Source organism: Zingiber officinale, chromosome 9B, assembly GCF_018446385.1.
Source record: "Zingiber officinale cultivar Zhangliang chromosome 9B, Zo_v1.1, whole genome shotgun sequence".
Classification (NCBI taxonomy): Eukaryota; Viridiplantae; Streptophyta; class Magnoliopsida; order Zingiberales; family Zingiberaceae; genus Zingiber; species Zingiber officinale.
This window is the reverse complement of record NC_056003.1, coordinates 46,267,262-46,285,293: the sequence shown is the minus strand read 5'-3', so window position 1 is coordinate 46,285,293 and position 18,032 is coordinate 46,267,262. Positions and strand designations below refer to the sequence as shown.

The 18,032-nt window shown below is 36.1% G+C and overlaps 1 protein-coding gene and 1 non-coding gene across 2 annotated transcripts; one reads left to right on the top strand and one right to left on the bottom strand.

The window, feature by feature from the left end:
- Positions 1-1,111: 1,111 nt before the first annotated feature.
- LOC122025446 (horcolin-like) lies at positions 1,112-2,450 on the top strand. Its single transcript, XM_042584252.1, has 3 exons — positions 1,112-1,435; positions 1,763-1,962; positions 2,106-2,450. The coding sequence occupies exons 1-3, from the start codon at positions 1,180-1,182 to the stop codon at positions 2,343-2,345; spliced, it is 696 nt and encodes a 231-aa protein (XP_042440186.1). The 5' UTR covers positions 1,112-1,179; the 3' UTR covers positions 2,346-2,450.
- Positions 2,451-13,252: 10,802 nt separating this feature from the next.
- Positions 13,253-13,359, bottom strand: LOC122025920. The gene has a single exon (XR_006123930.1). It is a non-coding gene; the product is annotated as a small nucleolar RNA R71 (small nucleolar RNA).
- Between the last annotated feature and the right edge of the window lie 4,673 nt (positions 13,360-18,032).

Genomic DNA, 18,032 nt, shown 5'->3' with positions numbered 1-18,032 from the left:
AACATGTGGCAAAAGACGATTCACTCGCCCCCAGCGCCCTCGCCAACCCGTCCCTAGGCCAACACGGAGGATGTAAATCATGAGTGGCTACTAGCCATTAGTGCAAATGACCAAGACATGAGGGAGGTTATGCTCAGTCACGTCGAATTTCGATCCCAAGACTTCATATGATAATATCCCATATCTTAATCATCATATCACCATGAAAAAACCACATCACATTTTCAACATGTCTCTTACAGTAGTTGCTTTATTACTTGCATCTAATTATTTTCTTCGTATGAAAATAATAGGTAATGCAATAATAGTACTTAAAAAATAGCAACATGCATCATTATGAGAAAAAGAAAATAGTTGACTTCTGCATTTTATCCGGACAATAATTTAGTTGATCCCCAACTTGTAGCTTAGCTTGTGTGATATAGATCATCTCATTTGTTTGATAGGTTCAACTCATTTGTCATGCACAATAGAATACTTAAATTGATCCAACTTGATCATTCTATATAAAATGATAATATTTGGCTTGATTCACTACTCAAAATATAACTATTATGACAATTTTGATGGACAATTTTTTAGAATGTAATTACAAGCACTTTCTAGTAATATGTACTAAAAATTATTAATTTAAAAAAGAAACAATCATAGTAAACTATTTGTAATGACACTTTTTCACAAATATTATTTATTATTTATAAGTGAATTATTTTTCCTTCAAATTTATTAATCCTAATTAATTACTTTTCCGATCCAATCTTTTTTTTTTTCAATATTTTTTCCCTTGGGCCTTCTTCCTAATCTAATTCCTTTCTCTCTTCCAATTAGTTAAGTCTTTCCTTCCTTCCTCTCGTTACAATATCAATACTGCATTAATATTTAGTTGTTTCTTTTAAGAACGTTATATATAGAAAAGGTGAATCAGGAAAAAGAAAAGATAATATTATAGGAACTTGGATTACTATGAGAAATAAAAGGGAAAAGAATAGTTTGTGCGGTAATATTATAGTTGGTGACACTTTTAAACCATCCATGAGTAATGATAAAACTCTTCAGTGGTCTATAAAAGAAGGAAATGGGGTGTAAGTCCTGCATGCAATAATCTCTCCTCGTCTCCTCTCCTCTCCTTCAGCCTTTTCAATCCTCCATCGCCACCCAAGCCTCAGACTTCAGTTAGCCATGGCTGGCCCCAGCTTAACTCTCAATGTAGACGTCAACCAGTTCGTTAATGGGTTATGGAAATCCTGCAAGCAGGCTATAGCAGGCATCGACAAGTTAAAGAACGAATTTGGAAAGCTTATAGCTGAACGAAATGAAGACGAAGAAGCCGAGCCGGATGAAAGAGTTGCAACTATAAAAGTCAACCAGTGGCTGCATGACCTGGAGTCATTGGAAGGCCAAGTAGCCACTATCCTTGAGGATTTCACACGCATCGGTGAATATTTATTTATTTATTTATTTTCAAGATATCCGGCTTGCACCGTAATTCTGAGATGGATGCCCTGATCCTACGGGATGACAATCTAATAAATCAAGAAGCCCTCACAGATCCTGACATAGCGGCCCAGCTCGTCAGAAGTTTGAGCACTGCAGGCATTTGAAAGTGCCCAACGTGATAATTGAATTATCACACCTGTGTTTTTCTGCCCCATCTCTTACTGTTGCACCGTAGCCCTGGAGGCGAATATATATTATCGACCATTAACCAGCTTGTTAATTGTTTCTACATTAATAATGAATAATTAAAGTATGATGTTTATAGCTTTTCATAATAACATCAAGATTGGGCCATGGGGAGGCCACGGAGAACACAACTTTGACATTGGTCCATCTGCCTCCCAAATCACTAGGGTCGTACTTCACACAGGACTCGTCGTCGACAGTTTGGAGATCTTCTATGTTACTGAACGGAATGAAGCCAAAACATGCCGCGTAGGCGGCACTGGTGGTGGATTCCACGAGGTATGATGAAAACATATTCGCTAGGATTATCATTGCCAGTTATAAGACTATATATATATATATATATATATATATATATATATATAGTCTTAACCATTATATATATATTGATTTATTTATTTATTTATTTTGAGACGTTGCAGTTTGAACTACTCCCTGGTGAATATATCAACTCGATGGTTGGGTCCATCAAAACTTTTTACGGCGAAACTTGTATCGCTAAGCTTGGATTTAAGACCAACACGGGGAAGAAGCATGGACCTTTTGGGCATGGAGGTGGCATGGAGTTCACTGTTCCAGTTCTGGACGGTCGAATTGTTGGATTCTTTGGCCAGTTCAACAGCTATCTAAATGGAATCGGAGTTTATTTGGCTCCTAAGTAATTGGCCATTTATTTAGTATTTCAGAACCTGATCATCGAACATCTGTTCTCTCTTTTTTCACTTTGTTTCATATATCGTGGGATTGTTTTAAAAAAATTTGATAGCTTTCAGTAATGGATGATCAAACAACTTTCGAATGTGCATGAAATTTGTTACTGTTCTAATTTTGTTTTATATCACCATTTGATCATATTAATTACGATGCATGATGACAGGTAAATGACATGATTTGATTTATTATTTAACATTAATGTTTATAAACTTTATTACATGGTTTAGACAAGTTTAATTAAATGTTCTTTTTGTTAACCTATGGTATATGATTAAAAAAATTGCTTTATAATTTGAGCCAATAAAAAAAAAACACTAAAATAGTTTAAGATTAATTTGACCTTCCATTTACAATCTAATCAGAAATGTTAATTAAAATTTCTATCTAACTTTTAGAATATTTGTCTGAACCTTAAAATTGCTGGATAGGAAAATTGCCAGAGGAGAGGGGGGAAATAGTGTGATTCACTTACTCTCACTTTTCAAAAACTCTTTAAACTCCTTTTGGTTTTTAGCATGGATTAACTAAAAAACATTGGAAGAACTCTTTTTCTTTTTACTTGATTCAAAATCCAACTGCTAGTCAAAGACTTATAATCTTTGACCGCGTTCTGATGGGAAATCCATTAATGCCCTCTTTCTCAAAAGAGAAAGATGTTCGTCTTTACAAAAATTAGGAACGATAACAAGTTTACCGTTGCTTTTCAAAAGCCAAGTATGAAAAAAAATTTCAAGAATACACAAATACTGAGAACAAGAATCCAAAGATTGAGCACAGTTGTCAAAGCAGTAGGTAATTGTGTCGTCAACGTTTAGGAGCGAGGCAAGAGTTGAAGCACTTGGAAATTAATCATGGAGCTTGATGTGGTCTAAATCACAAGTGCACGATGTGAGTAATACAAAGATTGAATCCAAAGAGACTAGTGGTCAAGTACTAGTTTACTTTCAAATGTAATTGTCTAGACGAAACTTTTGAGAAAACTATAAATCTATGGTGAGAGATCAGAGAACTGAGAGAGAAATCATAAAATTGAGTGAGAAGGAGAAAAGAAAGAAGAGTGATCTTATTGAAATTGATTGGAAAAAGCGATTACAAGATTTCGATTTCAACTCAATGAATGTAAACACCAAATCTATTGTTTGGTTTCCTATTCTCAATGATAATTCATATAGGTTGACTATCCTATGTATATGATGTGAACTTTTGGGACTACACTAACATACCCATTCTAATTTGTCGTCTACTTCCAGAGAGATAAAACTTAGGGATTGCTTCCCTATGGAGATCCGTGTCACATGATCCTACAATCCCTGAGATACCTACCACTACTATGTGGCGACGAATTGGTACAGATTTATTAAATTCTACGATAACCTATTGCTCCTCGTGGCATACCAATCTACTTTAGTAGTCGACTCTCCACGTCTTGGGTTTTTATGAGTCATATGATTGGATTCTTCTTTCTGTTCATCCCTAAATCCTTATGGGATACGAATCTCATACTTCATCAAGAAACATGCAAACACATAGATTCAAATCAAATAAGTGTAGGATCGAAAGCCCGGGAGGGGGTAAATAGTGCTTATAGCTTTTTGACTTTTTCATAAAAACTCAGAGTAAACGAAGTAGAAATAAAATAAAAATAAACAATTACTAACACTTTGTTTTTTTTACTTTGTTCAAAGTCTGTGATGACTCCTTGTAACGACCACCCTTCTTACTACTACTACACTCTAAGGATGATCGTTACTTAACTACTAACTCTACCAAACCGGTATGATCGAAACCACGAGGAGTCTCTACCGAAAAATTTTGACAGTCTCCCCTGTACCGGTGACCTTAAAATGAGATACAAACATAGTATACATCAGCCACAGGCGGCTGGAACATTTATCAAACACCCACGCAGTTAAATAAGTATCAACACACAAATATCTACTCACTAAACTGAACTCATCCTACATGCAATCTAAACAGAATAATCTCAAATGACATGAACTTAAAATACAACTCAAATGTTTACAATAACTAAAATGTGGAAACTAAAAATAAGGAAAGAAGACTAAAGGAACTTCTTCCTATTCCCAAGATTTCCATAGTCCTGGCATCACACATCATCTGCGCCACCTTGTCGCCTTCCTTTATCTGCAGTAAGAGGAAATGTAATCTATAAGCAAAATGCTTAGTAAGCGCTATCTAACTCACAAAAACTCGATATGCATGTGAATATACTGAAAACTAAAACTGAATGCTCAAAGGGAAAACTACTCATGCTCATCTACTAGTAAATAAACAAACATACTGAAGTGCTAAACATGTAAAGCTACCCATGCTCTTCTAATAGCAAGGAACAGTAAGCTAATCTAAATAACATACTAGCATAAAAGGGAACTAAACTTGCTGATTCTAAAACAAAGTGAAACTTGATTCATTTGTTCTAAAATTATTCTTTTATACTTTTATACTTATGTGAAACTTATTTTGTTTGTTCAAAAACTTATACTTATAATACTTCAAAATAATAATCAACTTTCTTCTTGGGCCCGGCAACTGTACTTGCTATGCGCGCATCCCTAACTAGACCCGAGATAGCTGGTCCCGAATCTAGTAGGGTTTACTAGGTTATCTAAACCTAGGGACGACTATGGGAGCCCAGCCCAAGGACTACCGAGAGTCCTGCATACTAGGTTATCTAAACCTAGGGACGACTATGAGAGCCCAACCCAAGGACATCTGAGAGTCCAGTACAGTGCCACTGATAAAAGTAAAATACTTGTTATCTTTTAATACTTCTAATATATAATGCCTCGGCACTTTCTTTAGCACCTTGTGTGTCAAAATCCCTAAAGTCTTGACTTCGGGATCTACTTAAAGCCTTGGCCCTTTTCTTTCTTTTCTTTATCTGTCTTATACTTGTTAATACTTCTAAAAGAATTTAATAGAACTCTTATTTTTCCACTAGAATACATGGCTGTTCATGCTTGTTAAAAATAGCCAATGAAAATTAGAAAATCTGCATATCATACAAGCTTAAACTACATCTAAAACTTGTTGGAATTAAAACCTTAAATCTTGCTACAACAGAGATAAAAGAAAGAGAGCAAAGAATGCATGCTACTCAATAATCTCTAGCTATTCCAAAGCTGTACAGTGTAATCCGAAAGCAAAGAAAACAAAGCACACTAGCTACTCTTAAACTTCTAGCCATTCTAATGCTGTACAGAAAATCCAAAGCAAGGAAAACATTATAATTCAATACTACTCATGCTATTCTAGTAGTAAGGAAACTACACATGCTTAACTAATAACAAATAGGGAAAGTCTAACAACATGATAGAATATATCAAAAAATTGAAATGCTAAACTGCTAGTAAAAACCTGTATTCAATTTTAGTAAAGTATGCATACCTACTTAACCATACTTCTGCATTTAAGCTACAAAAACAAACCTACATGTTTTAGAAGAAAACTAACTCTAAATCGATAGTAGCAACAATAAGGTAACAACATAAGAAAACTACATGCTAATCAACAATCTATGCCTTCTCATGTTCAGCTAAATAGCCGAATTGCACAGCAACCCCAAGGGAGCTACTTGTGCCCCTTTTCTTTGCATAAAATCAAGTTGAACTTGATGTAAAACTTAAAACAAACCTATACAACAAATTCACAGCTTAATCTTTTTGCAAAGCAACCCAATTTTCGAAGCTTATAAAACCCCACAAGAACCGAGCAGGTTCATCAAGGTTGCAACAGAAAGTTTGGGTCAAATGCTACTATGCTAATTTCACAGTCTGAATGAAGACAACCCACAAAAACACTAACCTACATGCTTAATCTAAACCAAACCTAAACAAATCTGAAATTGAGATTCACGGCAGCAAATCTCAAGAACAACACTCCTACTGCATACTTCGGCTAAACAAGAAGAAAACATAATCCGATAGCTACTCTTACCGCAGGTGAGAAGCACTTACCTTCGCGTTCTTGGACTCACATCGGAGAAGAAGCTTCTAGGGCTTCGGCAACACTCCAAATCTGGTGATTCCTCACGTCTACACGCTCTCCTCGCCGAGGGGAGCTCGGATCTGTGAAGAACCCGCAGAGAAGGGTGCTCGCCGGCCGCCAGAGACGAGCTCTAGCTCGGCTACGTGCGGCGTTTTCCGCCTGCACAGATTTGTCGCGCGCGTGAGGGAGAAGAGGAAAGGGGAAAAGCTAGGTCACGGGGTAATTAAGTTCTCCCTTTATAATCCAATATTCTGTTATGGCTTAAGACCAATTCCTTATAAATTTGTTTATGAAATACTTGCTTGGTCTTTTGGCTAGCTCGTTTCGCTTAAGACTTGGACCGGGTTGGGGGTTTGCGGGTTCGAACCTCAGCCGAAACCCCTTTTTTTTCTTCTAATTATTTTCTGTTACCAACTATTCTTTAAATACTATTTGTTCCATATATGATTAACAAAACGTTTCCAGACCAGTCGGTTGGCTAAGTCCGGATTAGGGTCCGGGGTCTTGGGTTCAAAACCCGGCTTGAACAATTTTTTTATTTTTATTTTTTAAACTTCTTCCTCTTGGTAAAAATACCAAATGAACTCCAAAAATTGCATAAAAATACTCTATAAATTCCTAAAAATCTCTAGAATTTTTCTAAAGTATTTCTAAATATTTTAAATCACTTTTAGGACTCCTAATGAGGAAAATTGGGTTGTTACACTCCTATTCTAAGATCTATACTCGTTGAGTGTTTACTTTGGATAATTCACTAATAATTTGACAAATTACAAGTACCAAGAATAATATAATAAAATAATAATTTAAGTGCTATAAGAAAAAATTATACCGACAACTTTAGAGATTCAGAGAGTGATGCTTTCGATTGTCTGAGTCGCGTCGTAGAGTCATAAGGTCATCTTTGGACTAGCGCGCAAGAAAGAGATAGTGAAAATGAGTTGTCTTCAAAGAGCTGCTCGAACAGCTCATTTATAAAGCGTTGAGGGCTGGTAGACAACGTTTGTCACTCACAAATGTAGAACCAAATTAACAATTCATGCTCAATCAAAAACCCCTTTACTTCACAATGGTGATATAGTATAGGACCCAAAGTTGATTCTCTCAAGAAACTAATAATAGGATATTTGCCTTAGATTAAGTAGATCAAAGCTATTTTTGGGGGTTTCCTTTGAAAGTGGGTTGTTGGAATTTTATTTGTCTTAGATTGAAGAAGAAATTGCAAAGAAGGTAAGGAAATTGCAATCAAGTAAATTATATTATACTGCAGGAATTAAACCCTAATTGCTACTAAACATGAACACTTAACAACTAAAATGAACTACACTAGATTAACATTAAATGAGCAACGAACAACTTAACAATTATCCAAATTCTATGAAACTAAGGAAGTTCTAAAAACATTAAGCCAAACTCAATGAACAGATTGCAAATGATTCAAAAAAGAAACTGAAATTGCAGAATTAAAACTATCTACACTCAAACACAATCAATTTCTCAACACCACACTTCTTGTCATCACATAAGAGGCCGGAGATGAAATCCTTAGCTCCAAAAATCAGAGAAGAAGGGAAGAAAATGGATAAATTGGAATCCAAACTGATGTTGCAATCTCAATTGAAGAAACCCTCTCCAATGTTGAATGCAAAAACAAATCTGAAACTGTAAATGCAGGGATGCTAGAAATTGCAGATCTGAACCAAACAAAGCAATGGGGCGATGATGATGGGCGGATGGACATCGGGAACCACGGAAGAACCCCCTCTGATGATCGCTGATGAAGGACGGATGCTGAATCTACTTTCTCCACCATTTCTAGTAGAAAGAGTAGGGGAGGTTCAAATGTAGTGAACTTGTTGTAGAAACCCTGTCAGTAAGATTCCAACTGACCGGAGAATGCCCAATAGTTGCATTGAGCCTCGACACCAAATTCAAGGCTTGAGAAGATGATCAGAAGAAGGATGGGAGCTGCGGATCGGAAACTAGCATGATGAATAATATGTGAGCCACTATTCATCCGTAAAAATTGGGTTTTTATACCTCTTGGTTGAATCGGGATTTGAATGTGGTTTAGGTTTTGGTTCAATGGTGGTTTTAGGGATTTGGTAGGGGAATTAGACTTGAGTTAAGCTCAAGAGGTTATCTCCTTGTGATGGGTTGAATCAATTTGGTTTGAGCTTCTTCATTTAGTTGGATGAACCAAACTTGTTTGGGTTGGTATAAATCTTCCAAGTGTGAGTCTACCCTTTTCCTTGGTCATGTACTAATTTCCACGAATCAACTTAAGAATCATACAAGATCAAATTTAAATTCAAATTGTGAGGAATAATATCATGAATTAGGAGAAAAAAATACAATTGAGCTCAAAACAATCCTCAACTTATAAACATGGTAAAAAGTGTAACACTAACATATGCAAATGGATATAATACAACCAATATCAACCCAAAAGATTGTATCAAATAATAATTTATCAAATTCCCCACACTTATTCATACACGTCTCGTGCAAGTAAATAAAACTAAAGAAACAACTAAAGTTATACCTCCTAACCATTCTCAATCATGTTTAGAAGATAATAAAGAAAGTTACCTAAGATTGTCAAGTTTTAACAACTCAAGCATTCATGGACTCAATTTTTACATTGGTTAACAACATAATGACTTTAATCCATCATGAATAACTGAAGATGATAACAATACTAATTCTCACAAGCAAATTTTTACTGGCTCTCAACCTAATATGTTATTCATGCAATGGTGGAGCACTCTCAATCAACTCATGGTTTATGTACTACCATATGCTTGCTTCTCTTCTACTCTTCACCACTATAATAGATACTAGAATACACAATTATGAAGACTTATTATGATGGCAAAGGAAGCATGAAACAATTAAATGGGAGTATGTGTGTTAGAAAAAAATGAGGAAAATAAAATTCAAGGTAATGGTGGAAGGCATGGACACAATGGAATGTTATATAATTGAATTTCTTGGCCATGCTCCCTTCTACTCTGTTCTGAACTCACTGATCAATGAAAAAAAAAAAAAAATCAAGTTTCCATTTCTAAATTTTGGAATTGCTGAGTTGGTTTCCTGGTTTAGAAGCTGAAAGTTCCAATTCAAAATTCAATGTTGTAACAAAATGTTCATGAAAATTATTCCAATTAGCTTCCAATTCCTAAATCTGAACTTCTATTCTAGATTCCAGCTTCCTTTCAAATTAGCTCAGATTAATTTACCAAGTTGTATTTTTTTTCACAGATTTCATGTTTCAAATTCTGATCTACTTTGAATCTCAGTCAAAGCTTTGAGGTTAAATCTCTATAAACTATCTCAATTGACATTCAATCAATGAATGCTTAAATTCAATTCTATTCAGATAGAAAAATTTAGTTACAAGTTGGCACATTCTTTAGTATTTCATTCTTCACTATTTTGTACAAATTTGAGCATTTCTTTTCTACATCTGTAGGTCGTGCGCTTCTTTGGTTAGTTGGATCTAAACAATAATCACAATTTACATAGTTCAGAAAATAAACAAATTAAATTCCCTCACAGCATCCTGCACAGTTCATCTCAGCTTTAAATTTTAGCATTTTGTAATTTCATCATTTTACATTCTGTTTAAGTTTCAAAATTAAATGACGTAGCCTCTCTATAAAAAATTTTGAGACTCAAGCCCTTATATGCTCTTTCATTTACTTGATGGAATTTTGAATTTAAAAGATCAAGGATTACTTAGATTCCATCTCAAATTCAAAATTCACAAAAGTTGGAATTCTGGATTCTAGAATCAGTTTCAATTCTGATCTTATTATTTTCTGATCAAGTTTTGACATTTAATCCCTATATATTATCTCATTTAACATTCAATCAACACAAGCTTGAATTCCATTGGTTTCAAATCAGAAATATCAATTGGTAGTTGACACAATATGGATTTAAGTTTCAACTTCAGAATTTCCAGAATTTAAAACTGGTTCTCAGATTCTACAACTTAAGACTTGAGTTTAAAAATCTGTAATTCAAGGAACCTTAGGCTTAAGTATTGCAGATTTAGGCTTATAAGGAAGTATCATTTAACACTGAATTAATAGGAGGTTGAATTCAGATTCTGCTGTTCAGAATTAGCACCAAGAATTTGGCACAATCAAGTTCTCAATTCGTATTATTTCATTCTTTATGCATCTCGAAAAATTCCTTAACTTGGTGAGTCATTATAACAAGAGTGTTTCCTTACTAGCAACTAGCCCAACAATTTTCAGAACCTGATAGTATCTCTTTTCGGTCCATTCTTGGTCAATCTATTTTACACACTTTAAGCCCAAAATCAATTCAAGGTATCAACAATTCCATTCAGAAAAAACACTTAGTTTCTGAGCTTAGAAAATTGCAATTACAAAGTAATCCATATCTACAAAATCATATTTTGATTGTATCTCAATTGGTTTCATAGTTGGATTGGTGTGGGAGTTAATGAACTCAATAATTCAGCTTTTATAATATCAAGAATTTAAGAGTCTTTGAATTCCACATTTCTGACCACTTACTTGATGTGCGTAGATTATATATACTTTTATGCATATTTTGATGCGCATTCACATACTTTATTGTGCTTGATCTAAGCACTTTTACACCTCCTATCATATTTTCAGTATAATTACTCTTCTTTGTCGGAGATCTGTTCTTTATATATTTTCTTGATGAAAGGATACACATTTGGAGTTAAAATGACATTTGTAGATGATGCAGAGAACAAACAAAGAAAAAGAGCCTGACTATATGGCTTTCACATGGCCATGCCACTTGTCGAGAGGAGGAGAAGGCTCCAGTCGTGTGAACTTACACAGCCATGTCACAAAATAGAGAAGAAACAAGATCCGACCGTGTGGATTTCACATGGCCGTGTCAAAAAACCAGAGAGTAGGCAGGTTGTGATCGTGTGGATTCCACATAGCTGTGTGAGATTTCTAGAAACCAAGTAGACCTTGGCCGTGTAGATGACACACCCGTGCCAGGCCCGTGCCCATATCTACTTAAGGGGTGTTCTTCCCCTTTTCAAGGGGAGGAAGCTTCTCTCCATGGGGAGATATGAACTTCTTCAATGCTTTCTTGGATGATCCGAGGTCGAATTCAGTGTCTCCATCTCTCCATAAGCTTAGATTGGATCTGAAGACTACTCTTCGTATAGGATAAGCCTTCTTCTTTCTCTTTCTTGAGTTTTGGTGATATTTAGCTTAAATGTTTATATCTTTGGATTCTCTCCTCCTAGTTATAGAGTAAATCTCTTGTTCTAGGATTAAGGGAGTAATTGTGATGTAAATTGATGTAAAAACTCAAGGATTTGTTAATTTCCTATCTATATGATATTATTATACCTTGTATCTATTTGATTTAATGTGTTTTCAATGTGCCACAATTGAGGTTAATTTTCATGTTTGATTGAATGTTTATATAGGATTGCTAATCCCATAAAGAAAATACCCTAAACTGTATGACCAAGGGGCCATAGTGATAAGGGTATCCCATTTCTGAACATCTAAGGCATTGGCTTGAAAGGAGAAGCAATTCTCTACAAGAAAGTAGGGAATTGGATATAATTATTATTTATATGTCTTTATAATTGATTTTTAGTGTGTTCTTGTGATTTATGACCTAGGGGCCCTAAAGACAGGGGTATCATGTTATCGGACTTCATAGGAATCACTTCCATTTAGTAGCATAGGATATGGGTTGAGTTAGGATTCCGGCTTGACCTCCGCGGAGTAGAGCCAGTAATGAATCTAACTTCCTACAAGTGCATAGGAATAGAGAATGGACGATAGGTGATCCATGATTCATTGACTAACATCACAATAAAACTGAACCCCTAGAACACTTCCCAAACCATGTTCCTCAACAACTCTTTCTCTTTCTCTCTTCCTCCTACTTACTTCTCTTTACATTTGTGTTTGCAATCTTAAATATTTCAATAATTTAGCTAGTTCATATGCTTGGATTTTAGTGCTTATATCCAGTACCTCTGGGATCAATATTTTATTACTTGATGACACTCGTATACTTACGGGCACATATCATGTTTTTAGCGTCACTGTCGGGGACTGCGTATATAACATTAGTTGATAAGCACTTAAGTTAGTCTAAACTTATTTTCTTTCACATTTTATTAATATTTCTATAATTCTATTTTTTATAGATATATCTTGTATTTACTTACTTTTATTTCTACAATTTATTTCTTACAATTTAAATTTTGTACTTTGAATTTCCTGCACTTTGTTTCTTGTTTCTATATTTGAAAACTCTAATTTTCTCTACATTTAAATTTTCCTATTAGAATTCATGTAATCTTGTTCTTGCATGTGAAAATCTAATCTTACAGGAGATCTATTTTACACTTGATCTTGAAATTGATAAAACCTATCATAAAAGAAGAAACCTGCAAGGACAATAAGAATAACAAGTATCATCTGAAATGACAAACAAACCTCTTGAGGTTTTTACAGCACCTTATGCTCGTGGGCTTCGATCTAGGATCATCAGGCCATCCATTGAAGCAAACAATTTTGAGATAAAGCCTATAGTGATTCACATGGTGCTATAAAATTAGTTTGGGGGAGGGCATATGAAGACCCAAACCATCACCTAGAGGTATTTTATGAGATCTGTGGGACAACGAAAATGAACGGAGTCCCGATTGAAGTAGTGAGGTAACTATTTTTAGTTTTTCTTTGAGGGATAGAGCCAAGTTGTGGCTCACTTCTATGCTAGCAAATAGTATCATATCATGGGAGCAGTGCGAATAATTATTCCTTGACAAATTCTATCATCCAAGAAAAATTGCACACATATGGAATTTGATTGCTAGTTTCAGACAAGTTGACAAGAATCTCTATATGAAGCTTGGGATATATTCAAAAATATACTCAAACTTTGCCCTCACCATGGATTGGAAAAATGGTTAGTCATCCACATATTTTATAACAACATCAACTACCACACCAAAGTGTCCCTCAACTCGGCTGCTGGAGGGGCATTAATGAACAAATGTCTAGATAAAGTCAAAGAAATTATTGAGAGTGTAGCACTTAACCATCATCAGTGGGCGTCTGAAAGAAGTGGAAGCTCTTTTTCTGGAAACCCAACTAAGCATCAAGGAAATTTGATGTTGACATAATAACACTTATGTCAACAAGGATTAATGCATTAATGAAGAAATTAGAATCAATGGGAACAAGCACAGTGAATACCATTGTAGGAATGTGTGATGCATGTGGAAGTGCAGAGCATGTCCAAAAAGCTTGTCCACTTAGGGCCCTATCTTCTCAACTTGAGAATTTTGAGAAATGTGATGCCATAACAAGCTTCAACCCCAAGCAAGGAAATCTATACTCAAATATTTACAATCTAGGATAGAGGAATAACCCAAATTTTTCCTACAAGAACAACAAAGACCAAAGCCAATACATTAATCAAAGGAAAAGCTGCCAACCGAGGCAATCACAAGGCTATTTTCAATAACAACAACAACATCCACCTCAAGGCTATCAACAATCAAGTCGAAAAGTTGCTTGAAGAAATCCACACAGCTCAAATGGAAATAAAGAATGATCTCAAGCAACTTAATCAAAGAATGAAAAATTCTAAAAAAATATATCAAAAAATTTTGGATAGCTAAATAGCCTAAGTGACTTCTTCATCTACAAGAGCGCTTGGGGGTTTTCAGGAAAAGAAGATGTGAATCCAGTTAAACATTGTAATAGAATTGAGCTATGGAGTAGACAGACCTTGGGAGATCCCCAAGTAACTACTCCCAAAGGGATTGATATTCTAGAAGAGCTCTCTCCTCTCTCACCTTGTATGATCAAAAGCGCTAGAGGGGGGGGGGGGGGATGAATAGCGCTCATGACTTTCACGTTCGTTTTAAAACAATCGAGTAAATACGCAGCGAAAAAGTAAAGACACAGAAGCAATGCGAACACCAAGGTTTTTTACTTGGTTCAGAGTCTGTGGCGACTCCAACTCCAAGGCCCACACTCATTGAGTATTTACTTTGGGCAATCACTATGAATTCAAAAAATTATAATTTGAAGTACAATTGAAATGCAATGAAATATACCAACGACTGAGAACAAAGAATTTTAACGCTTCTATTCATCGGAGTCAAGTTACGGCTTTATCGTATCGTTCTTTGAGCAGCATACGGAAGAAGGATTATCAGTTGGAAGTTGTGCTGTTCTGAATCTTCTGGTCCAGGCTGCTTTTATAGGCAGTTCCGGGCATTTGGAACCCCTCCGGGCGCTTGGACCACGTGGCTCGGCCACTCCGTGTGCGCCACATCAGCTTGGCAATAACTTTTGGAATATAAGTTATTGTGTCTACATTCAGAATATAAGTTTTGAAAAATCCTACCATTAAAAAAATAAATTATAATAAAGACAATTTATGACATAAGAAATATAAAAGATATGAAATATACACTGTAGGTGCAGCGGAGACCGGCAAGAGGGGGGTGAATTGCTGTAATCAAAAATTAAAACTACCCTCCTCGGATTTCAACTCAGAAATAAAATCAGTAGTAGAATAATAAAGACAGAAAATAAAAGCAGAAACAGAATTTTAACCTGGTTACAACCAAGAGGGTTATTAATCTAGGGCAGTGAAAAGTGCACTAAGAAAATTCTCCTTTGCTGAAGGCGGAGAAGCCTTTTATACTCTAATTGCTCAGAACTACTGCTAGGAAATGCTTACAGAGTTGAATGTTGAAGTTGTTGTGAATTCCTAGCTCCAGGGGCCTTTAAATAGCCTCTGGAAATCTAATCTCGAGGGTCCAAGGCGCCTCCAATAGGGGTCCAAGGCGCCTCCAAGAGGTGAGTGGATAAAACTTTATCCGCGGCTTGAAACGGTCACTTTGACCTGTTGAAGGCGCCTTCAACAAGGTTGAAGGTGCCTTCAAGCTGGAGGCGCCTCCAAGCCTGATGGAGGCGCCTCCAAGCTGCTTTCTTCAGCTTCCGACGCTCCGTTCTTTTGGGTGATTGCGGCCAACCGGAATAGGGCTCACCCGAACCCAATTTCCGGCCTTCTCCTCGAGCAGCCTTCCGTCCCGACTTAACGTCCCTCGAACGCCGTGCACGCTCTTCACGCTCACCGGAGTACTCTTCCGTAGCTCTCTCGTCCTTCGGACTCACCGAGCCCGTCGGCTCCCTTCCCGTGTCGTCCTTCTCGCTAGCTGCGTCTTCCACTCAACTTCCTGTGCTCCTAAGCTCCTTCACACTCAGACACAGGGATCAAACAAAGCAGGACCTAACCAACTTGGTTGATCACATCAAAACTACCACGGGGTCCAACAATCCCCCCCTTTTTGATGTGCATCAACCCAAGTTCAAGTTAGGGTTTAAATAGACATAAATAGTAATTTTAAAGGAAATTACTAAACTAACATATTTAAGCATAAATTTGTAATAAATAAAATTGCAACATAGTTTAGAAAAAATATTAAAAAGTTTTTAATTTTCTAATTTTCCTAACTCCCCCTAAACTTGTACCTTTCTCTCCCCCTTTGATCACAGCAAAAATGGGGTACGAATAAGAAAATGTTAAGCACAAAAAGAATTTTGAGCAAAAATGAATTTTTAGAAAAATAATTTTTAAGTTAAATTGAATTTTCAGAAAAATTTTCTAAGCCAAAGTGATATTTTTAGAATTTTACAAAAAAAATTCTAAGTTAAACTTAATTTTTGAATGTAAAAAAAAATCTAAGTCAAATGAAGTTTTCTAGAATATTTCCAAAGAAAATTTCTAAAAAGAATTAAAAAAAAAAATCTAAGTTAAACTGAATTTTCAAAAAAAAATTCTAAGCCAATAAAAAAATTCTAAGTAAGAATTTTCAAAGAAATTCTAAGAAAAAATGTTTGTTAAACTTTCAAAGCATTATTTAATTCTTGTTTTTAATACTTTTTCAGAAAGTTAATTAAACATTTTCTTTCAATATTTTAGCTTCCAGGTCGTGGCGAGACACTAGGCCTTCTTGGTTATTGGAGCAACAACCTCTTCCTTAGACAAAGCTTCCATAAAGAATTTCAATGTTTAATTTTCTTACTTTAAAGATTTTAACTTAAAAGAAATTAATTTAGCACAGATTTTGGAACCCAATAGAGATTCCTTTCTACTGGATTAATCAGATATCTAGGGGGTACATAAATTTTGGGAACTTTTCTAAGTTGACCCTGATGGTTTCTAATGTACCAGTTTAATTTTTCATAAGTTCTTAATTTGATTTAGGAAATTTATTTAAGCATGCATCAGATTCCAATTTTTCAATTTCTAATTTTAATCTATCATTTTCTGATTTTATATTATCGTACATTTCAAGTGGACATGCTTTTGCTAGTTTCATTTTTAATTCTTTATTTTCTTTTTCTAATTCGTATAAGTTTTTAGAAAGTGATTTAATAAATCGAAAAGACTGTGACGGGGTTAGATTGCGTACCTTACTTACCTGATCTGGTGATGCTCCCCCTTCACTGCTGCTTTCTTCTTCTGATGTTCCTCCTCCTTCATCGATGCTCATCTCTGAGCTTGAGTTTTCTTCCGGATGATGGTTCGCCATTAGCGCTAACCCAGAGAATTCTTCGATGTCTGACTCAGAGGATGACGAATCTGACCAGGTAGCCTTCAGGTTCTTGTGCTTGGAGGGTTCTGGTTTCTTGTATTTTGACTTTTCCCTGTCTTTCTCCTTTCTCTTTACCTTTGGGCAGTCATCTTTGATGTGCCCCTCTTCGTTGCAGTTGTAGCAACGAATCGTCCTCTTCTTTCGATGATGCCTCTACAATTTAAATTTATTACTATTGAAAAACTTATTGAAGCGTCTTACCAGTAGTGCCGCTTCGGATTCGTCAACTGAGGCTTCGGAATCAGAACATTTCATTTTTGCCTTTAAGGCAATGTTCTGACTGGTCTTCTCTATTCCATTGGGCTCTGAAACTCGAGATTCGTGAAGTTCAAAAGTGGAAAATAATTGTTCTAAAGTACTTACCTCGAGGTCCTTAGAGATGTAGTACGCATCTACTAAGGAGGCCCACTCTGGAGTTCTCAGGAAGGCATTGAGCGCGTATCGGATAGAATCTCGGTTGGTTACCTCTTCTCCAAGGTTCGTTAGTTGTGTTATCAGCTCCTTGATTCTCGCTTGGAGTTGCGCTACCTTCTCGCCTTGGTTCATCCGGAGGTTCGTCAGCTGGTTCTGGAGGATGTCGCGCTTCGCTAGCTTCGCTTTGGAGGTACCTTCATGAAGCTCCAGGAATTTTTCCCAGAGATCTTTCGCTGAGTCGTAGCTCCCGATCCGATTTACTTCCTGAGGCGGCAGAACGCTGAGTAGGTGGAACTCAGCCTTTCCGTTGGCGACGAAATCTGCTTGCTCCTTTTTCGTCCAAGTATTTTCCTCCTTATCTTTCGGAACTGCATAGCCATATTTCATTATTAAAAGAATGTCAAATTCGGTTTTAAAAAATACCTCCATTTTGCGCTTCCATGTGGCGAAGTCTCCGTCGAACTTCGGGGGATGGATGTTCACTCCGGCCATCGTCTTGATCGTAGTGCTTCAGTTGGCGGTTAGTCCTTCTGAGGCG